Source organism: Coturnix japonica, chromosome 7 (genome assembly GCF_054131305.1).
Source record: "Coturnix japonica strain WE chromosome 7, WE-NBRP24, whole genome shotgun sequence".
NCBI classification, from domain to species: domain Eukaryota; kingdom Metazoa; phylum Chordata; class Aves; order Galliformes; family Phasianidae; genus Coturnix; species Coturnix japonica.
Window position 1 is genome coordinate 6559359 of NC_140669.1, and position 23948 is coordinate 6583306.

General features: G+C 41.8%; 1 protein-coding gene across 3 annotated transcripts in view; it reads right to left on the minus strand.

Annotated features, from left to right (window-relative positions):
• GPR39 (G protein-coupled receptor 39) overlaps nucleotides 1–19864 on the minus strand; it is a 58636-nt gene extending 38772 nt beyond the window's left edge. Inside the window, exons 1-2 of one of the 3 annotated variants that reach the window (XM_085551927.1) lie at nucleotides 19738–19864; nucleotides 18668–19605 (exon numbers count right to left, since the gene is read on the minus strand). In XM_085551927.1, the coding sequence (XP_085408053.1) occupies nucleotides 18668–19535 (868 nt within the window). In that variant the 5' untranslated portion in view covers nucleotides 19536–19605; nucleotides 19738–19864. 3 annotated transcript variants of the gene reach the window in all.
• Between the last annotated feature and the right edge of the window lie 4084 nt (nucleotides 19865–23948).

The following is a 23948-nucleotide window of genomic DNA, read 5'->3' on the forward strand; positions in this document are numbered from 1 at the left end:
GAGGTTGACTCTTAATGGGAGTTGTGCAGCTGAGACACTAACACAGAGAAAATTCCCAATTCAGAAACCCAAGAGAACAACTTCAAAACAAGTGAGGAAACTTGCCTTAATGCCTGTAGATTTGCTCAAGCTCGTCCCACTGCACCCATGGCTGCTGGACACGGGTAACTCAGGCAGAGGCAGAAGCCAGGATAACTGGACTCTGTACTGTATGTTATTTGCTAGTGTAAAGAGGTCAGAAATCATTTTCCCTATGACACAGAAGCATCTGAGGCACAAGGAGACCATACAGCTTGAAGAAGGTTGCACAGTAGAACCACAGGGGAGCTGGAAATAGGGGCTGGGTCTCAGACCCTATAGCCAAGGGCATTTAAGGTCTAAGGGACTGGGAAGATGAGCCGTCATAACTTTGCTGTCACGGTGGACAAGGAACCATCCCCCACCTGCAGTGTAACAAAGGGAGATATTTGTGATGTTATTTGTGTTCCCAAGACGCCTGTGAAGTGTTTCAAGTGACTACCAGGGAAGGCACACGGATGCATTTTGATTTCCCCACTCCTTCCCAGAACAGGAGCACACTTACAGTGCCTGGATTCTCGCCCTGGGGCTGGCTCAAGGCCACTGTGATTTCTTTGAACTGTATGATTTCCAAACTTCAAATCACCATTTTGGGCTGTGACAGGATTTTGTTATATTTCTAAAGGGAAAAGATATTCTTGTTTGGTGATACAGTACAGAAAACTCTTTCCAGACTACTTTGAAGCAGTGGGGAGAGCATTTTTTTTCTTCCACAGACAAGAGGGGCATTAACTATTTTCCATTATCTTACTAATTGCCTCATAACATCCCAGAAGCATTTATTTTTCTTAGTGTAACACAACTGAATTACATCTGAATGGGGAGTAATTAAACTAGCTTGTGCTTTTATTTTGTCTACTTCACAGACACAGACCTAATTTGGGTTCATCATTATTCTCTTTTAAAAGCTGGAATGCGACTGCTGTGGTATGTACCCTATTTAGGGCTGAACAAGGGGGAATATGGACTACTAGTACAACATGCAGGGCAATCTCAAGAGTGACCAGATATATACCCGTTTCTCACAGTGCAAGCCTCCCAACAGGGAAAGCACGTGTTGTGTTTCAGAAATCATCTAGTTTGTACAGTTTTGCATAGGCTTACAACCCAAACCAGATTCAAAGGAAGAGCCTGCAAAGGCACGGAGTGTTTGGGGATGAATGAACCCAGAAACAGATGCAGAGATCCCACTGAAATCTCACAAGCAGCAGGAATATCCAACTCTGTTCTGCCCAAGCATTCTGGGTAGGAACTTCACTGTCTGCTTGCATGTGCAACGTGCAGTGCCCACAGATAAACTTGGCTTCCAAGCAGACAAACCTGCATGGAACAAAGAACCAGGCCTTGCAAAGCACTGTCCAGGAAATCATACCATTCAGCTCCTGGCTCCAGGAAAGCTCAGTGGGAAGGGAGCAGCAGCTGTCCCTTTTTTCTTCCCCACACCAAAGTGCAGTGTGGGGCTCCTGGCCACCCGCCAGTAAATCAGGACACAGAGACAGTCCTGAACATCCTGCTCACTCCCTGTCTTTTCCTCCATGGACATCTTTCAGCTCAGATGTCTTCTCCTCTTACCACCTAGTTTATCTTTCTATGCATGGCTGATGTCATTCTTATGTTTGCAAAGGGTATTAGTCAGAGCTCGAGGATAACAGTAATTGTCAATACCAGCTGACACCTCCGGGCTTGCGAGTGTGAGAAGCAACATCAGCATGCATTAGCAGGAACTGGGGAGTGCCACTGTGTGTGCAAGACAAGCTGGAAGAGGCAAGTGTCACCATGTACATAATTAACACAAGCAGGAAATGGGAGCGTCACCATGCAGGTCATACAAGCTGGAGAGCCCCAGCCTGGGCTGCACCCTCAGCTCTTCCTCTGCTGTGGCTACAGACAGAGGGTGGGAGAACAGGTGACTTTTCACCTGTTGATTTTTCAGATCAGACCAAATCACCAAGGCAATGCCTTTTGGGTTTGTCACCTCCACATATCAGGAGCTACATATTCCTGTATGTCAAGCTAAGGTGATGAACAACTTTCATCTTTTAATGAGAAAAAAGCAAGTTCACAACAAATTTTGGTCTGAACACCTCCAGCTGGATGAGAGAGAAGGAAAAAAAAAGGGGGGGAGAGGGGATCTCAAGGGGAGAAGAAAAAACCTAACACTGGAGTCAGGGAAGGGCACTTGTTGGACCATGCATACCCTATGAAAAACACAACATAGAAAGCAACTCAGTAAATTACTTTCGGTTTAAATGTTGGCTTTTAAAATTTGTTCCAAACTGGGGAAAAAAAACTCTGATAATTTAACATCTTTTTCCTAAAACCAAGCACCCAAACTAACTTAGACCTACACAGGATATTCAATGGGGTAGGTATCACTGAGAATTCTTTCTGCAGGCAATATAGCAATATGACAGTGGATGCACCACTGACAAATTTACCTGTAGATCTGTATTATGACAAGCATAAAAAAAAATCTACCTACACCACAATACAACCCTTCATAATAGGTTTTGATGGCTGGATATGTAGAAGCTGTCATGAATACAAATGGAGGGAAACCCTCTTTCCAGCTATTCTGCAAAACAAATCTTTGTGTGTCACTGAAATAATTTCTGCTGCTTTTCAAAAGAGAAGGAAAAGATACTGGAAAGAAGGTAGAACAGATTCTTCATCTACCACCTACACCACTGGCAAGTTCTTCTCCAATTTTTCTACAGCAACAACACAGAGGACCTGAAGGCACAGTCCCTGACTGCAATGTTTACAGATTTAGCAAAGTTATTGCTAGTAAGCACGCTTATTTCAAAAGGAGTAAATAACAAAATTCCTTAAATAAAATCACAGTAATGGTGCCACTGAGCCGGAACAACTTAAGGCAGGGGCTGGAGGAATGAAATTAAAACCTATTTACTTTCAATTTGGGGGAAAAAGTAGAGAATGAGGGAGAGAGATTGCTACAACTGAGCACTGAGAAAATTGCTCTTTACTCTGAAACTCTGACGGGGTAAAAGTAGTTTCATTCTGAGCACCCTAATTGCAAGCAGGTTAAATAATAAATAACCTCAGCCAGGCTAGCTAGAAGCAAAGTATTGGGTCTTGAGGCAAGGAAATGGTGTCTTAAAATGAAGAGCCCTAAGTGGTTCTGCAAAAGAAGGAAGCAGGCAGCTGGACAGCAGGATAAAAACTAGAGTCATAAAAGCTTTTGGGTAAAGTCAGGATCCTGACTTATGAAAGGAATAAAACCCTTAGTATGCTGCGGATGAGCAATTTCACATATAGAAAATCTTCTTCTGCCCAGTGCTTTCTGTTATTAATAGTTCCTGTGTTTCAGATTATCTTCATCTGTAACAGTTAGCAAGTAATGTGGCTTTATGAAGCTGCCACCTCCTCCTGTAAGTAGGGAATCAAAAAAGACTTGCCAGGTTAGGTTCCAAAACAGGAGAGTAGATGACATGAGCTCCTTCTCAATCAGACTATGCAGATTTGGTGCTTGTTTTAGGGTGACTGTCCTGTCTGCTTGAGGAAGTCCACAAGAGCCATAAAAAACCTATTATGGGTAGGATGCAGGAGGGAGCTATAGATTTTATGAACGTGAGACATTACTGGCTTATGGGATTTTATAAGCTACAACGAGGAAGTTGCCTTCGAAGCATAAAGCGGTAGTCACTCGACAATCACTTCTGGTCTTACGGGCATTCAAGGGGAAAATACCCTCTGTCAAATCATAGCCTATATAATCATATTTTCCACATACAAACTGCCAAATTAAAGGCAGAAGAGAGACTTCTGGCTTCAACACAATTTCTTTACAGGTAGCTGTTGAGCCAGCTGAGAAGAAACGGATTGCAAGTAAGGCAAAAAGATGACCAGCCTCCAAAGAACTGGTAAACTGCTCATGTGAGGTCTCAAATTGAGTGCCAGAAGTAAACAGCGTGCATTTCTCCCTCTTTGAGAGCCTCTCTATTTGTTCACTGCTGACTGACCGACAGCAGGCATTCTGGTAGAGGGAAGAGGAAAAAAGAGATGCTTCAGCTTCATCTCTTCACATGTTGGTAAGATGGACTCAGAAAGCCTGCACTGTTATCAACAGATGCTGCTCCTCTGAAATGTCCAAAATCTTTGGTTGTGCAGCCAGCATTACAGTGACACCCAATCAATAACACACACGGCTGTTCCTGTGGAGTGATAAGTGCCTGAATTAAACTCTACAGTTTCACTGCCTTTAATTTTTTTACACTCCATATAATTCTTTTGCACACAAAACTGTGTGCAAAAGATATAAATATATTTATATTCATTAGAAATCTAAGCCCACACCCTACACATTATGGGAAGTCTGCCACCCTAAATGCATAAAGCACAGACACTTAGTGTATCAGTGTGCCTGGATACACAGAACTATGAACAAACAAGTCTGCAGGCTTCTCCCTTTGTTACTCCAAGATTCAGCCCACAGAGGGTCACCCAAGAGAGCAGGGATCAGTCCATTTGGAAATACAGCTGTCCATCAATGAAAAACAGACAAGTTGGACTGCTGTACAGACTCAAAGGAAAAAAACCTCCTAGTATATCCATGCTCAAACGAGAGGGAGAGAGACGAAGTGTTGAAAGCAAAGAAATCCCTTATCTAAGACACAGAAACCAAAAGGGTTCAAATGCAGATCACGGAGAGACGAGGTCTGCAAATGCTACCATAAGAGACATATAAACAAGCTGCACCTCAGAGCCTCATTGCAAATTAAGGCATTTCCTTCAGAGACAGAAAGCTAACGCCTAGCCTTATCTACAAGGCCACAGAAGTTACTTTTCCTCTGAGCAGCTACTTGCTGGTACAATAAACCACCTCATCTTTGCACACCAGCATCACCTGACCATTAAGGTCTACAAGGTGTTTCCTGCTGCTCAAATCCCTCTCCCCGGGACAGCTGACTGTAGTGCATTTTCATCATGCTTCTTCATGATGAGTATCTTGACAAGTGCAACACACTGGGGCTCTTGATAACAGCGAACTCTCCAAAGGAAAAGAACTGCTTTTAAAATAGATAGCTGCACACGCACCTTCAGAAAATGCAAAGCAAACCAGAAACTGAATATACTACACGATCGATGCATGTTGTCTGGACTTCTCAGAAGTTACTGGGCCATTTTTCTTCAGTAACTGAATATTTCTCATCTAGTTTCAACCTATTTAACATTTCTTTTTGGTTTTAACTATATAGCTTGCATATGTTTTCACAGACGCAGATGCTTTCTTCTTGCCTGCACACTGCACAGCATAACATTCAGTCATTTACTCAATCCCCGCTTTCCCAGTGGGGTAGGGGAGAGAATCAGAAATAAAAAAACAGTATTATGCATGGGCTGAGAGAAAACTTCTCCCTATGAGATAAAAAGAAATTCCTTCCACATGATGTCATATGGTGTAGAACACCCCCTTGGTCAGTTTAAGTCAGCTGTCCTAATTCTGTCCCCTCCCATCTCCCTGTGTTCTTTGCTGACACTGGCCTTGGCTCTGTACATCTCTGCTCAGCAGCGAGTGTAAACACCAGCATGTTATCAACATTGTTATTCTCCTAGAAGAAAACAATTCCATCCCAGCTGGAATTAAGACAACCTCAGAGTTTTCCTAGCAAAGTGGTAGTTAATACAAAGTGCTGCTATTAAATTGAAAACAATACTGTGTTTAAGAATCGTAGCATTTCTTTTCCTCCTTTCACAGATGTTTGTGGCCTTACAGAGGAGTACAGGGAACTAGAGCAACTTTTAACCAGGTTACAGGGATTTCTGCTCAACACCAACTTACACAAGTTAACAGAAGGAACAACAAGGAACAAGCCTGCACAATCTCCACAACTGAACAGCTCCTGGCCACCCCCAATCCATCCTGCATCTGCTCCCTTCTTCCCTTTCTCAGTGCCAAGGACGGATGGATGGAGAGAAGGGACGGTGCTGTTCTAGCAAAGACAATACCTAGACACAGTAACTTATGCTGCTTAGCACAGCGAGCAACACTGGAGAACCTATGGCAGCTTTGGGCAGCAAGCAGAGAACTGTCATTGAGTGAACATAAAAGGAAGGGCTGACACATAGAAGTGACTTCATGGTGATCTGTTAGAACATAACTCTTGATCCACACAGAGTAAGGATAAAGGACAGCAGATTCACCTGCTAAGGATTTCATATGAAGAACTGTTTTGTTTTGCTAAAGCTATCAATATCTAATTTAATTATGCTGAATATTGAATTCTACTTGTGTAACCCCAAATTGTCAATATATTATTTCATTCCTAAGCATTTCAGGTCCTTTCCTTCAAGACGATTCATCACAGTTCATTGAATTTCAATGCGCTGCCCAATTTTTCTTCTTTGCTTGTATACCAAAATTACTTATTGTAAAATACTTATTTTAAAACAGTGATGATGACAAATATACAGCCCCAATGTGATTTCAAGGATGCACTTCATATAAAAAAACCTCAGTGATAAATAAGTTGCGTGTTCATGGGATAGGAAGCAGAATAATTACTCAACTGCTTTAAATAAATTGTGGTACCTAATGTTAATCAGGTTTAGTAACCTCGAAAAAAAGGAAGTGAATGTACATTCATTTATATTCATTAACTACGCAGGTTTTCTATTTTAGGAATGTTAAAGGGTTATCATGAGATTTTTTTATGATTTCACCTACAGAACATCAAACCTTGGATCCAAAGCACAATGTTTCACTTTAAGCATTTTTTTCACGTCTCCAAATTTTCTCCTCAAAAACGTATTGAGCAAAAATTATCTGAACTATTGATATATTAAAATAATAGGAATGTTAAATAAAGAGGATTTGAACCTTGGGAATGCTGACTTTCTCCATATTGCTTCAAAGGATAAAGGACTTGAAATTGATGTCAAGTGGTAATTATTCCTGACCTGAAGTGACTGGAAAGTCAGAGTCCAGGGACTTGTCAACAAGGTTTCTGTTACCAAAAAGAAACCAGAAAAACCTTCAAAAGTTCAAGATACATGAAGACAAAACCACTGTTTCAGCCTCTATTATTTTGGGCTTCCAAAATGTAGTGTGCTGCCAATCAACAGTTCTCTGGTTTGTTGTACCTCCCATGTGTGAGGGAGCTGCCTGAAACCTGGTGGATCCAGTACTGGAAAATAAGGGGAAGACAAAGACAGGGACATGTTATAAAGGGCCTTTACAAATTAATTTCTGTATAGGTGTAGATCATTTCAACTTTCCCTGCTGTCAGAAAGCCCCACTTTTCAGTGTCACACGAATCCCCAGAAACAGGGTACCTCCTAATCTACTGCTTCTCTGGTCTGAGCTGATAATCCCTGCCTGTCAGCCCCTGGGTGCCCAGCAGGACAGGAACTCAAAGGCTTGAAGGGGCAGTGCACAGTTTAATGAAACAGAACAGCCAAGTCAGGCCGATCAAGGAACCAAAGTGCTGAGCCTTTAAACTTGTTCATGAAAGGCATCATGTCTGAGGTAGGAACTGTAATCATAAATGCCACGCTCTGCGACACCTGCAAGAGCCTGACGTGGCTCCTTGACTCTGTCCACGTGTCACAGAAAAGCTGCTTTCCTCCTAACATCTTAACTGATTTGGGAGCAATTTCTCACCTTGATTGTTAAGGGCTAAAACCAAACTAAATGTAATCAATTACAGCCTTCCAGGCCCAGGAGGAAATTTCAAAAGCAGCTTTCAGGGTCAGGCTTTCAGTAAAAAATAGATCCTTGCTGACAATAGGCAGATCTTCTCTGAGCTTAGCAGAGCTGACAGCTACATATGCAAGACAACTGCACCACGTAAATTTTGAGTGTGTCATAGGAACAGGAACTCCTTTGGCTGATTCTTGGCACGCAGAATGGTTAACCTTACATTTCATGGCAGAAGTTAACCCAAATAAGGTCCATGCTATTCAGTCTGAAGGGAAAATAAATCAATTCTGGTTCCCATGGGCAGGATTTCACCACTTGATTAGAGAAAGAAATGAATCTTTAAAGCATGCTTACAGGAAAGGTATTTTCCATTTGCATGAGAGATGGGAATGGCTGCATCCCAAGTTAATGAAATCAAGTCTTCTGTGCCTGTTTGAGGATTTCATCTATTTGAATTATGCAAATATCAAATATAACTTCATTGTATAAAACTTCAAAATGAGAATGCTATCCATACTTGCAGAGAGGACAAAATAATATCCCCACTCCCCAAGCTTAACACTGATTGAAAGCCAGCAAGAGGTTATGATTTGGTCCTACAGCACTGTGTTCATGCCTTGACAGTCAATTTAGAGGACATTCTTGCCTGTCAGTAAATAAACATTAAGTCGTTTTAAATTGCACTTCCATTTGATAAGGTTAAAGCAATTCTCTCTTGCAGAAAGGCACTCAGAGGCAGGTTTTTGAATGCTAGTCATCAGACACACAGCGACTAATGGCCACGTCTACTGTGGAAGAGATTATCAAGGCAGAGTGGCATAGTGGATCTGTGGCAGCAAGGTGAAGAATGACACAGGTGATAGCTTGTCCTTAACTCAGAGACTCTAAAATGATGGAAATTAATCCTTCATTTACAGACAGGGATCCATGTGTGCAGCAAGTTCTATGGTCCCAGACCAGAATTCTGAAAGTATCTCTCTAACAGCAGGTATTTGCCAAGACAACGTTCACCTTGGGTAAGCTTGCTGGACCCTCTTTGCGAGTTCAGCACCCTGCTAAAAGAGTCACGCAGCAAAAAGTGATAAATAGAACCTCCTCCTTTCAGCTCAGTGAGGCTTGGGCTTCAGGACCAGGGACACCTGGTATGCCCATCCCAACCGCAGACCGGTAGAAATCATCATGTTGCCTACCTCAGAAACCAAACTAGTTTGGCCTGGATCTGCACTTGGAAGGCTGTCCGTGAACATGCCCTTTGCATGACTGGAAATTTTCTCATTTCTGTCTGTACTCACTGACGGCCCCTACAGACCTATTAGTTCTTGTGCCAACGCCATCATTTAGATCGATGCAGAGAACATGGTAATATTTTGTAATATCAGAGCATTTGTACTGCAGGACAATGTTTCCTAAATTGTCAATATGCTCTTTGTAATAGAAAAGAATTCATTTAAATGTTGGCTTGGACCGGAAGACAAATAGAAAGGGGACATTTGAATTTCAAGTTGCTATCAGAAAGCTTTTTAGAATTCAGCAGACACCCCTATGAGCAAAGAACTGGAAAAGCAAAGGGAATCACGACAATGGAAAGTTCCTCTCCCTAGATATCAAATTCTAACAACTATCTCCCACGGCTGCCTCAAAGTACAGGACACGGGGAACAAGAAGAACACTAAAAGAGAAATGAAGTACACATCTCCAGAGGGACAGAGAGATGAGGACCAACCTGGCTTTGCTCAGAAACCACTCTGACCGAAGGATGACGGTCCCTTGTACTCACCAGATGAACAGATAGTAATTTCAGAAAAGCATTTCTTTTAGCTGTTCTATTGCTGGTTATTCTTTTTGTAGACCAAATTAGCAAATCCATACTCAGCGTAGATTTAAAGCTCTACACATTCAAAGTTAATCAGGGGGGCTATGACTTTCAGCCAGTCTGTAAGCCAAAGGGGAAGATTCATGCATGCCAGAGGGAAGGTCCCAGGCTACACAACTGAAAAAATGGCAACTGCAAACTCATTGACAAGGTTGGGGAGCCCTGGGTTATTTCTAAAGATCAACAACAAGGCTTTAAGATTGATTGCACCCAGTCACTCCACATATGGCTCTTACTGGATCAGTTCTGCAAGATTTTCAACTCAGAGCACAAACCAGATTTTCCTCTTTCTCAGTACTAACTTCCCAGTGTACTTACATATGACTCAAAGTCATATTCATGCTTTTACTACATTGAACAATATAACCTCATTTTAGTTTTCATTAAAGGTTTGTCTCCCCATTCCTCAATCATCCTAGCAGCCCTTCTTTCTTAAATAAACATGGTTGTTATGTATCACATTTGTCAAAAGTTCAAGTTTAATCAAGGACATACTTTAAGCCTTTGTACTTTAATAGCAAAACTACTGGCCTAACAACGATCAAGTTTTCAAATGAGTGTATCTGCAAATACCAATAGCTGCTTTTACAAATCTAGGAGTTGTTGTCATCATTGTTACCCCTAGAATGTAGGTATTTAGACTTTCAAGACAAAAAGATCACTTAAATACCATCTTTTGAACATCTCTGACACAACCCAATCCAGTCATGGTAGACACCTGTGTTCCTTTCAACAGGTCTTTCTGATCCACCAAATAAGCTCGTGACAGAATGTCAAAAGGCTTTTAGCGGTGTTTCACTATCTGAAGGGCAAAAGCAAACAATTCCATTTGAAGAGCACACTTTCTTTTGCCTTTGCCCTTCAGCATACCACAATAGTTCTTATCTGTTGGCTAAAAACATGGCATGGTAATGTTGTACATACAGCAAAGACTGGGTCTCCCCACACATTAGTGCTAAGGGAACACAAGATTTTGTTACCATGAAAGTTTAAAACCTGATTGTTGCACCCACCATAGCAGCTCCAAGTGCTTTTATAATCTAGCTAACCTCACATATTTCCTTGAGATTCCATTCTTGAACATCTTCATTCTTAATGCCGTTAAGCATTTTAATTATCTTTTTGTTCCACTTTACAAAGTGCATCTTCCTCTGTCTGCTTGAAGGCAGATCCCAATTACTTGCCTGTTTTGGCATATATAGAAAATTTTGGAGTGGATGTAGTGGGATAGACCTAGCACTCATCTCTTCGTGATAATCCCACACAGACAACTGTGGGAGAAGGAACAATCATAGAGGGATTTTCCTGCACTATTCATATCAAGGTTCTGGCACTCAGCAATATGAGGACTTTCCAAAGTAGAGACTGTTCCTGTACCTTGTGACAGCACTATCCTTTAAGGTTATAATTCATCCCATTTGGAGCCCACTTCTTTCTCAATCTGTATCCACAACAGTAAGATCCACAATTCAAATTTTACACTTCACAGATAAACTATAAACTCCACAGATTTTTCTAGGAAGGAGCAACCAGGACAGTCCCCTGACGTTCCTCCAAATCAAAATCACCCTCAGCAGCACCCTGCTAGCTACAAAAAATAAAACACAAGAACAGAAAGTCATCTGTGCTGAGTGAGGACTAATATGGATAGTTAAGCAATACTGCCTTTTCTACTACACCTCTGTGCCTGGAGTTCTTTTCACATGAGTACAGTTGAGTTTCCTGGTAATAATTATGTATGTGCACCTGTCTGCAGATGGTCAAGTCAAGTGAGCACTGAGAACTCTCCCTCCGTATGTTTCCCTAAGCGTACAGTTGGTTTCTAAGAGACTCTCAACTCTATCCCCATAAGCTATAATTTCAATTTAAGTATCTTCTTTAAAAAATAAAAAATAAAAAAATCACTGAAATAAACAGGGTGAGTGTGTTTAAGAGAATTAAATGTAACAAACTACTCTGAAGCAACTTAAGGAGAAGTAAGGGAAAATTAGCTCATAACAATACTAGATCTGTTCTTCAGTTTCACCTTTTCACTATAAGTTAGTGACTATACGTTTAAGAGGATCTCAGCAAACTCATTTAATCCATAATGGTTTGACCTTGATATTACTCGTGCACCCACAACAGGGATCAGAGGCTAACGGCTTCCTCACTTAAGTGTAAGGCTGACATCCAGCAGTGCAAACACACTTTCAGTGCCCTGAGGGAAGGCTAAGAAGATGCTGCATGTTGTGCCAACCATCTGCTGAAATCTTAATGGTTTATTTTCTCTGGAAATTCCTTCTTAATGGTTTCTGTATGTGTGTGTATGTTCATTATTATTATTATTATTTAAAACTCTGCTACCTATCCATTAAAATTACAGGCTTAGAAATTCACTTGTAACAGCAAAGGAGACTAAAATAATCTTTAACCTGTTGGTTGGCAGTTCATCTGTCCTCAGCTTCTAGAACAAATTTTGCCTTTAGGAAATCAAGAAGTTATCGAGGATAAAATTGAAAGCTTCATATTACTAATAAGTACTCAGATATTAAAGCTCTCTTCCATTAAAATTCAGAGGCTAGCAATCATTGTTTAAAGATAACGGTCTTAACATCAGCAAGGAAAATAAAAGATTTTGTTTAGTGAAATGTGATATAATTGGAATATGAAACAAAAGAGGAATAGATAACACGTTTAATTTTCACAGGTGAAGACTTCAATAAATCATCTGTGAACTTGCCATAAATGAGCCCTGTTTACTAAACTGGGAAGTCGTAAGAGCAATTTGTGCTTGAGTGTCTGGCTCAGAAGAAATATCAAGACAGAAAGTGGAAAATTAACACTTAAACAATAGTCTCTTGACCAAAGAATAAAGGAATAGACAAAAATCGATGGGATGTGGTTTCCCAACACACAGGTGATGATTTCTAGCTGAGGACAATCTACCATTTCATATCTGGAGCAACATATATTTCTCCACTTTGACAGAAATAAATCTTCCTGTTCTTTTACTCATTCTTTGGAGAACAAGTCAGTTCCCAAGGTCTCTCTACCTGTGAGCAAACATCCTAGAGATGCACTGCTATGACCCAGAGTGGGTTTTTCAGAAGCTGAGATGAGACAACTGTAACTCAGCTCCCCAAAAGCAAAAATCCCCACATCCACCTTCCTCTCCTGTGTATACCTGGGGGTGCCAGGTATAGCCACAAAGTATGAGGAGAAGACGCACAAATGTATTACCTACAGCTTATGAAAAAGAGAGAAAAATGATAATAATAACAATAAAAGATAAAATAATAAACTAAGTTTAAAGCCAAGTAGCAGTCTTTAATGAGGTTAATACCTTTAAAGACTGAGCAAAGGCAAGTGCAGCACAGAAGTACTTCAGAAAACTCAGCTGTTCACGTAGCCCCTGGACAACACAGATGGCAGAGCATAAAGATGCTCATGCTGTGTGTGCCGCAGGATGAGCTGGGCTGAAGTAAGACTCCAACATCTACAGCTCACTGTCAGACCAGGTGAAATACTCATTTCCTTGCAGGCATCAGCTAAAACACAGAAGTATGGCTGTGATTACACTGAGCACCACTAAAGCATCCATTGTACTCTCAGGTTTCTCATTCACAGTAGCTGCATGACCACAGAGACTGCACGGATATCACTTTATTATGTGGATTACGCCAGTGATGAACTTGATGCTCTGAGTACAGTGTTTTGAGGTTAGGTTGTTTTTAAAACTGCAGACTTCACTTTGAAGCAATTTTTAAGTACTCTAAAGCAACGTGTAATCACATATTGATTTTTCCATTAAAACTACAAAAAGTCTTAAATACCCAGGGGGTTCTGGCCTCAATTAGTCCCCATTCTTACATCCCTTTTCTTTCTGTTCCCTTTTGCCATCCTTCAATATAGGAGGAGAGGAAGACTGTCTACTTAAGTCAAAAGCACAGCTTTCTAGTACATGAGTCTAGTCAAAAGCAGCAGCACGTAAATTGCTTTCTCTACAACAGGGAGGAAAATTATGCTCATTTTTGCTTACATTCGTTTTTAAATCAGTGGGAAAATCGAAAATATCCATATATCTTGACTGGAAATTTGCCTTGCATGTATCTTCCTGTGGCTGTGTTTGTGTTTTGATGCATTTTTCTTTAAACCAACAGAAATCTTAGAGCTCGTCAGTGTAGGCTGTACCAGATTGGCCCAAAAAGCTGTTATCCATGGATGCAGTCTTTCTATTTCATCTGTTGAACTGCTGAGCTTTGGTTTTATGCTACCAGTGTGCATTACCATCAATTAGTTTTGCTGTTGACATCAGGTTAATACTTTTGTAGAAAAGAAACACAGATTTTCCTGAAAACCACCAAGAAAATCTCCTGCTTTGATCTTCGTTCCAGAAATCAACACTTATAGCAAAAATCTTTCTTGCAACCGAGGGTGGGTGTCTCATTCAGCTGAATGGCCAGAGCCCAGTCCTTTGGTCCTAGTGCCTCATTTTGCCTGCTCCATCCCTGCTCCATTTCAGAGCACACAGCCTCCTGCACATCTTATGTATTTTGAAACCCTGCTCAGGGGAGTATATGGATGAAGATACCACATAAAACACAAAGATGAAAATCACATACAGCCTACAACGTATTTATCTTCAGGCACCCCTCCAAGAAAGCCTCTGAAGAAAGGCAGCTGAGTGGAATGACTAAAGAAATGAACCGAGAGGAGTCAATGAAGCTGAGTTTAAAGAACATGGGCTGGAGCTGTGTTCTTCCAGAATCTAATCAATTAGGTTACTCTTTCAATGTTATTCTATCCCCAAGTTTTACCTTTTTCAATAAGGAAAAAAAAAAAACCCAGCCACTTCCAGCCTATGAAGAAGCATCTAATTTTCCTGTACCAGAAGCCCCACCATTGTCAAGTTATACTGTGATAACCACGTATTTTTTGCAGAGTATTTGAAGTAATTTGTCCTCCTGAAAATCCAATTGCCAAGCGCCTTGTGAAATACATTTCCATAGCGATTTTCAGAAAGGCTATTTCTACACACAATACCTTCATTCTGAGCAAAACATTAATCTGCCAGCACTAGGATATGGGGGGAATGGTGCTCCAGCTTATGTTCTAAGAGATCTTTTAAATTTCAGACTCCATGTTTTATCTAGCTCTAGCTTATGGGCAGGTTCAGCTGTAGTCTCCAGTTAAGTAGCTCCTGCTGACTGCATCTACTGCAACCATTTCATAGCAGCTGGATTAATTTGGTGCTTCTCCCTCCTGAAAGAAGCTCAGGATGGACAGATGTGTCTCTGCAATGCCAGGAGACAGAAAAGCACTGCTCAGCTGCTGAGATGCTGGCTGGCAAGTGGCAAAGTAGCCACAGCACTGAGCACCTCATGTAGCAGGACCCCTCTGCTGTGCTAGCAGAGAAGAGCACTGTTCCAACAGGCAAACTGGAAGCATACGCAAAGACAAGCAGTGGCTATAGCAACACTAAGAGACTTTTCTATTCCAGCTTATTTACTGTGGTAGGCCTGAAGCTGCCTCATTCAATATAACTTAGACCTTCAGCAGAAGCACAAAACTAAAGCTGGCAAGAGAAATATCACAGAAGCTTTAGAAGCAATAAATTTTTCATTTGAGGCAGTCAAAACTTGCTTCATCACACAGTACAAGTCCAGGTCAGTCAGATGTAGCCTGATGACAAGCTGCTGTTGTATAAAGGCTTTGCACTAGCAAGCAGGTTAGAAAGGAATTAGGTGACACCAGTGCGAGTGTCTTTCACCAACACTGCTAATTATTGCACTACCTGGCTGTCTTCTACTCTTCTACAGGCTTCAGTTTCTACCATGGTGGAGGGGGGGGGGGGGGGGGGTGAGAAACTTCTATTAAAAAACGCTGCCACAAACCACTCAAACAGTTACTTTCAGATAGATTCTCCTTGCTATTCACAACAGCTCACACTCATCCAGAACCCTCACTAGACCTCCTGTCACAACACAAGTAAAGCCGCCTTAAATGACCCAGTGCCTACCGGTTAGATTTGCTCCCTTCACAGTGATGGGTTGACCCACTGTAGGCAGGGAGGTTTTGCCTCCTCACTCATAAGATGAATAAAAAAAAATCACAAGCACAGACCACAGGAAGCGTGCCCTGGTCTAGCCAAAAGCATGAAATGCCTAATTTCAAGAGCAGGAATATTATGCAGAGACTTACACATGTTATTGTATCTGTGATATATTACTGCCAAGAGCAGTCATGAGAAAGAAGCTGGAAACAATAGAACTGCACAGCCTCATTTATAGAAGCAAAAGTGATTTTCTCCAGAACAGTGGGATAATTTTACATTCCTCCACTGGGGTGAATCTACCAACATTTAAGCTGAACTGCCTCTGGAAGTATTTCCTCTACAACAACGGGTGCAAAATTCTTGCACCAATTCCTGCTCTCTACTATAAGCATTGCCAAAAACACCACAGACGTCAAATCCTCAACCAGTCTCTCCGGGCTTTAAGCCCAAGGACTCGATCTTCACAAGCCCTTCCCCAGGTGAGCACAGCCTGCCCATCACCTTGCTGCTCCCCTTGCTCAGCCCCTTGTCACCCTCCTCCACCACAGCTGCGATGTCAGCCCATCTGCAGCTCCTCCTGCAAGCCTCAGTGCCACCCAGAGCAAGCAGTCTTTCACTTTCAACATTTCCAATTCATTTTCATGAATTTTCTAAAGTGCCGCACAATAACGTGACAATAAAAAAGCACCAGTTCCATCTCACGTCTCTTTCTGCTCAGCTTTTACTCATCGTCAGGAGATTTATGAGTTTAATTCTCTGTTTTGTTGAACTTACCACTTTTAACAACTAGAAAATGCTAAATTGTTTTTAATGCTGTTAGATGTTCAAAGACATCTTGCTATACGCCGTCATTCACATTTCACATTAAAAGTGAAATATGTTGTAAACGAGCAAATATTTGTTTTAATTTGACCCATCTGTTAAACGAAAAACAAAGAGGACTTCTAAATCACTATATTTAAATTCAGCGATTTGTAAACAATTTATATGTTCATTTATTCTGGGTTAAAACTGCCCTAAAGCATCACTCTTACAGATCTCCAAATTAAATTGCTTTGCATTGTTCTCAGGGATGCAGGCTACAGTTTCTTCCTCTTCAGTTTATTAATTTATTTCCCAACAGAAGTTAATTAGCAAGACTCATATTAAGAGCCATTCGAAAGATGCCTGAAATAGTTTTGGGGAATTCGCAGAAGTATCTACTTGTTCCAAAAAGCTGAGAAAGCATCAAATATTGGTGTCAAATTCCCTCAAGACACAGGACAAGCTGGTTGTTTTCATTCAGCTTCTTAACACTTCTGCAAGCAGCAATGGGTCTGCTCCAATACACACTGGACCATCACCAAGCAATAACAACAGCCAAGGAGGGGAAGAAAGGCCTCAGTAACTAACCTTCACCTCCCACCCTGGCCAGAACTTCTGCAGAGTTGGGATCTTAGACCGGACTTTGATGTAGCTGTGGATGATGATTTACAAGAACAGCCAGATCTACAGACATTTAAGGATCCCACAGCAGCACTTAACTTAAAGAGCAAAGCCTTATCTCTCTTTTTCATCTGTGTAACATACTGTATTTAGCTGCAGCTGTTAAACTTCTACCCCAGCAGACAGAGCTTTCAGTGGAGTTAAGGATATCAAAAGCCCTTTCAATCATCCTGATGTGGGGTCTCTCGTCCATGACTCACAGTCACCTGGCAGAAGATGATTGCTTCTGTAAATGAACCCTAGGCATGAAGAAGAGATCAGTGCAGCCTTAAGTGTCACATCTCCCAGGCAGACAGTGACAGGACAAGGAGGAATGGATTAAACTAAAAAGGGGGAGATATAATTAGATATTAGGAGGTTGGGTTTTTTTAAATCAGATTGAAATGAAACAGCCTGCCCAAAGAAATTATGGGTGCCCCATGCCTGCAGGTGTTCAAGGTCAGTTCGGATCTAGTGGATGGCATCCCTGTCAACCCTGGATACGGGAGATGGAAGTAGGAGATCTTTAAGATCACTTCCAACCCAAGCCATTCCATGATCTCCTACATGAAGCCCTCATCACACTCTGTGGCAGCACAGCTCCATCCTTTCCCAACACCCTCAAGTTACCAGCCCTATCTATCAAAAAACAGAACAAACCTCTAATAAAAAAGCTAATCTGCACAAAGCTTTAGAAGTGGACAGAGCCACAAGTTTTAACTCCCTCTCTCAACATCAAACAGAACACAAAAAGCAATATAGAAATCCTAGGTTGGCTGTTCATTTATACTCAAGATGGTTCATTCATTATATCCAGTATCGTATTGAACAACTCAACAAAACAAAAACTAGCCGTAATTCAGCCAAGACATGATTAAGGATGGCTCTAAGAGCATCAACATGGAAACTGTGTGGATCACAGCCTGGAAAGATTCCAAGCTGGTGAAATGACAGCTTGATTAGTTTTTGTCTGACAAATGCAGCAGGAAAGATCAGAATCAAACATAATTCCAAATATATATAGGCCTTCAAATAAAACCACAAACCATCCTCCCTCTCACCCCCCCATAAAAAAAACCCAAAGAGGGCAACAGCTATTTGCAAGACCAAATCAGCTCTTCAGCCCAGCTTTCTTAATGTTCAGACGCAACCCAGCCACAAGAGCCCCTTGAGAGCACCCCAAATTAGTAAGTAATTGCCTTCAGAGTGGGACTAAGTCTAGATTCTGCACATCAGTCTTCCTCTTATGAAGAGTCTGACTAAATATGCACGTATTTCTAATTTAATAGGAAGACATGCAAATAGAACTGCTTTATATCCTGGCAACTGTGCCTACTTATACAGGTCCAGCATCAGTACCACTGCATCATTCCCACCACTGCATCACATAGGCCTGCATTATAATCAGGTTTCTTAAAACACATCACTGTAAACAACAGCATTCCTTTCCCCTTTGAGCCACAGACCCCTTATATGGAGACACTTGCTAAGATAGAGGCTTCTGGGATCTCCTTCCCTTCTTTGGGAGCAGGAAGGGTGAGGAGTCACTCACCCAGGAATAAAATGATCTGTCTCCTGGAGCTCTTGCCCTCTGAGCTCTCACTCTTCCTTAGGTACTGCTCCTGCTGTCCAGGCTCACCCCTCACTGCCACAGTTCCTTTCTTGTGGATCATCAGGGTTTTCATCATGCTGCGGCACATGAAGGCAACGGAGCCCAGCACTATGATGTAAACAGCAAAGGCACTGAAAATACTGGCCTGGAAGACAGGCCACTTGGAGGAGAGGCTGGTACAGATGGTCAAATTTTGCTTTAGTTCAGGAAGGAGATGTCTGGCAGTTGGCTTGGTGCAGGCAGTCACACCTTGATAGTCCTCAATGATTTCCAGAGGATACTCCGTGCCCATGGCAAAGAGCAGGGGCAGAGCCACAATGACAGACGTCCCCCAGACAAAAGCAATGAGGATCTTCACTTTACGGGGTCCAGAGACTGCCTTGAACTTGAAGGGGTGGCAGATAGCCACATATCTCTCAAAACTAAGGGTGGCCACATGCAGCACAGTTGCATAACTGCAAGCTTCAAAGAGGAAATAGTACAGCTTGCAAGCCACATTGCCATTTGGGGTGGAAAAGGGCTTCCAAATGGCACTGAAGAACTCCACAGGCATGCCCAGCAGGATGACCAGCAGGTCAGAGCAGGCCAGGCTCACCATGTGGTCAGTAACCTCCTTCTGCAGGTAGCCCTTCTTCTGCAGGATCCTGGTAGTCTTGATGGTGATGCTGTTGCCCAAGATGCCCGCCACAAAGATGCAGATGTCGAGGGAGGCCAAAGTGATCTTGATCCAAGGAGATACCTCAAACTCAGAGATGTGGCTATGATCAATGAGATGAGAACAGTCTGAAGAGGGTGTTTTTTCAGCCATCAGCAGCCTCTAGGAGGAGGAAGAGAGAGGAAAAGCCTCTCGGATGTTCAGTCTTTTCTCACCTTGCCCCCTACACAAACACGCACAAATGGAAGCAGTCAGGTACAATGAAATCGTCTCAACTAGCCACACCCGTGGGTTTTGTTAGCAACAACTGCTGAGTCAGTAATCCAATTGGGACAGAAAGTATCTCAGTTCTTACCAGTCTTTACAGCAAACAAGTTCTTGCTCTTTTCGGGTTTTCCTCCCCTTTCCTCTATTGAATGAAGCTACTGCTCCCCAGCCCCCTTGTGATGCGTACGGCTCTTCACTCAGCTCTCCTCTCTTCCTCTGTGAGCAGAGGCAGTTTTCTGTCCTGACCTCAGTAGGAGGAAGTCAGAGTTTCTGTGCAACCGTGTTAACCATTAACTTTAATCTTGCCAGTCCCCAGTCACTGGTAGCAAAGGAGAGTTAGGGGGAAAAAAAAAAAAACACACAAAAAACACGCCCAATTCTGAAATCAGTTCCTGTTACAAGAGCGACTCAGGGACAAAAAAAGGTGCTTCTCCTAAACCTGTTAGATCGGTGGGGTGAGGCTGAGTGCATGAACACACACTGAGGGGAAAATATCTGCTCTTTTAAGTTTTACATAAACTGGGCTCCAGGCTTTACTTCTCTCTGCAGTGACACCAACGCATCTCACTACTTTACATATCCCTTAATGAAGACCTCAGCATCCGGTGCAGTGGTGTCTGTTATGCAGCTTCTGTGGCCACGGACCAATTTACTTCAATGGAAGGTTCTGGTTTTTAGTTCCTGCTGATGAATCTTCTCACAAGTTATAAATCGAACTCCAGATTTAGACACATTGATTGCCTGCCTTTAAACTTCCATCTTCTCACGTCAGATAACAAAAAGACTGAAGTCAGTAGTCCCAATTATGCTCATACTTTCTAATAATCAGAAGTAGCAGGGGATGAAAACGTACTTCCCTCTCTTGTGTCTCACCCCAGGGAGAATGAATTTAATGTGCTCTTTAGTTTTAGTTTCAAACCATAGTGCTGAAGGCTCCCAAGGTAACCCCTGGAAACATTTAATTAGAGGGTGTGTATATGGATTAGGGAACCTTTAAATTACAATGCAAAACGGCAGAACAACTTTTGCAGCTATAATCAAGAGAAAGGCCCAGTACAGCAATCTGTTCCAACACCAAATCTAAGAGCAGTGGGTTCACAAAGTGATTTTTATTAACTAGACAAGCTCATGTGACACTTTCAGCTCATGATAAAAGAGAAACATTAGAAAGCTGTTATTAAGTAGTCTCCTCACATTCACTGGTTATCACTGTACCTCAGCCGCCCAAGTACGTAATGAACAAAAGATGCCCAAAACAGGATAATCAGCACCTGTTTCTATGCATTATTTATGCAGTTCTGTTTTAGAGAAATCACCTCAAACCTTGCACAACTTCAAGCCCTGTAGTCCCAGTCATCTTCCCCTATGTTTGATAATTCACATTTGTTCTGCTCAGACAAGCTTTCTATTATTACTCAATTTCTTTCACTTAATTTTACTTTATAAAAGTGTGAACAAAGATTACATATGCATGACTGAATTGTGGAAATGAAGCTAATTAAAATTTGCTGCTTACCATCAAAGGGGAAAAAGGGAGAGAGAGAGCAAAAGAGAGCAAAGAAGGCCCAATAGGATTAGATCTCCTCCTTTTTTCCACACCAATTATAAAATGCAGAACACAATTTTGCAGTTTTCAATATTATCTTTAGAACATACACAAAGTTTATTAACTTTCTAATAAAAAGCCGGTGCCGCAAAGGGGATAGGAAGGAAAGAGACAATTGTGGATATTCATAAAGTGAGACCAAAAAAAATCCTCCTTGAGTGAGTGGACTAGATAAACTCGCAATGAGCGTTCTAGAAACAGGTAAAAAAATCCCTATCATGGATGATTATAAAAAAAACTATCTTCCTGGAGGGAGAACTAAATGCCTCTATGTGGCATGGAGCCTGCGAGCACAGAATCTTTATTCTGGCAAATACAGCACCAGTTTATAACCTTATGATTTGTAGAATAATCTAATTTGAAGGATCCTGATTTTGTAGCAGTGTTTACCACATCCTTAGCAGTTTTGGAAGTGAATGCAACCTGTGTAGCTGTACCTGGGCAAAGGCCCCACTGTGCCTCTCCTGACCTGATCTGCTGCAGTTGGACACCACAACCTCAGCTCCCAGCATCACAGAGGAGTCAGGAGTATTAAGGACAGGCAACACCGTGTATCTTTCTAAAATCAGCACATGTGGCTGCTTGCACAGAGCAGGCAGCAACTTGTCAGCCCTTCAATAAACAAACAGAGCATTCAGAAGATGCAGGCCACAGCCACGCTCACCTGCAGTTACTGGTAGAGATAACAGGCTGCAATACCAGGAGGAACATAGATGGAGCAGAGCACAGATTGTCGTTGCTATAGCATATAAGGTGATATTTTGCTTTCAGAGATAATAAAGCTGCAATGATCATCCACCCCAGCCTACACCCCATCTACAAGGTTTCCTGAAGGACTGTTTGCTTTCTTGCCAGCTCCTTGGATAACACCCTGCTGCTGCAAAGCCTGCTGGAACAGAAGAGTGAAGTTTTATGGCCTGCCCTTTGGGCTGCTGCACAAAGCTCACCTGCCCCTCGTGCTGTGCACCTGGCTGAGCTGACACCAAGAGCAGCAGGGCACTCAGGCCCTAGTATCTGCCATCTGATAAAACGCCTCCTGATGAGGTTTCAGTCACCCCATAGCTAACACAAGTTGTAGCTGGATTGAGTTTTGAAGAACCAACTCATCTGACAGACGCTGTTGCATTTTATGTAAATGGATTGTAGATTAACCTTTTTCAGCGCGCAAGGGTGTCATAGAACTGCCTTGCAAACACGTTCCTCTCAAGCTGCACGTTGCCAGCACGTGGATTGGCTGGGGGTGCCCAAGACTCACTCTTATTTCTCAATTACTGCACAGCACAGGAGCCAGGATGCACTGAGTGGCAGACAGGCATTGCCACGCTCGCGTTATCTCAGCAGAATGACTTCTCGATAGCTGTGTTGTGAATATGCAAATCCGCCCTAATTGGCTACGCTAATCACACCGCTCTGACTGGTTTCTGTTCTCAAACTGTTCAAGCTACTTGACAGGAACAAAGAAAATACCTTGGCTTCTCACTTCCTCTGGATGAAAAACTCTAAAACTTAAATGAAAAAGGAAAGCTATCTCTAAAGCAAAGAAAATGAGGCTGTGAAAAGGATTAACTTTTTTTCCAGATAAAAACACATTGGCTCTTCTTTTCTTGTCAGTCTTTACCCGTCTCCATCTCGACAAACCCTTTGTCCCTAGAATAGCTGCGATACCTTTGTCTTGCCAGTATTTGTTTAGAAAAGGCGAATCCTGGGCTTGTTCAATTCTCTTTGAAACACAAGGTAAACAAAATGAGATTGCTGTTCTGCAGAAGGCAGCTACTCTGATCCGCACAGGCAGAGGGGAAAAGTGTTGCAGGAATAAAGGAAGAAATAAAGCAGCCAAAAGTGAAGAAACTGAATGATTTTAAATATTCTCTAAAAATCAATTTGCTGGAGTCGGCTCATGTTGGCTTTTTAAATTATTTTTCATTAAAATATAATTAATTCAGCTAGCTCATGGTTTCCTTCTGATTTCTCAGTATCTAACAAGCCTGTTCCTTACTGTTAAGGTCCCTCTGTATTATTATGGTGCATTATTCTTGAACTTTCTTCATTGGTAGACCATGTTGACAGTTAATACTATATGTAAGTAGAATTCATTTGCAAGATGTATTTCCATTTCCCTAGGAGTTCATTCTTGGGCAACACAGTCTTAACAACTGCTCAGCTCCTTCTGGCAATGTGAGAGACTGGGTTATGCAATCACAGCAAGGGATGTGATGCATAACCTGCATATCCATAATTAATTCTTATCTAATTAGATTACCTCTAGAAAGGTGACATATGGAAAACTGCCATCTTTTATTTAACTACGTTATCTGTTGTAATGCCATCCTCTTGGAGTATCACATACTGTTTACTCATCTGCAGGATAGAGAGGGGGCTTTCAAAAGTGTTTCCATAACACATGGTATAAAGTGATCTCTGGAGGAAATCATTCCATATAAATAAATGGATCAAAGCACTTCACTTCTTCCAGTATATTTTACAAACTGGCAAGCAACAAGAGAAGAAACTGGTGGCACTGATGACTATGTGGTTAATCCAGCACACCTGAGACTCCTCACTGCTACCCTGGATTTCAGCTAACCTCCTTGCATAACCTGTAGCACACAGAACAAGAAATGTATTTACACAGCTCATAACTAGTTGTCCTGGTGGTTTAGCTGATTTAATTCAAAATAATTCAAATACATTTA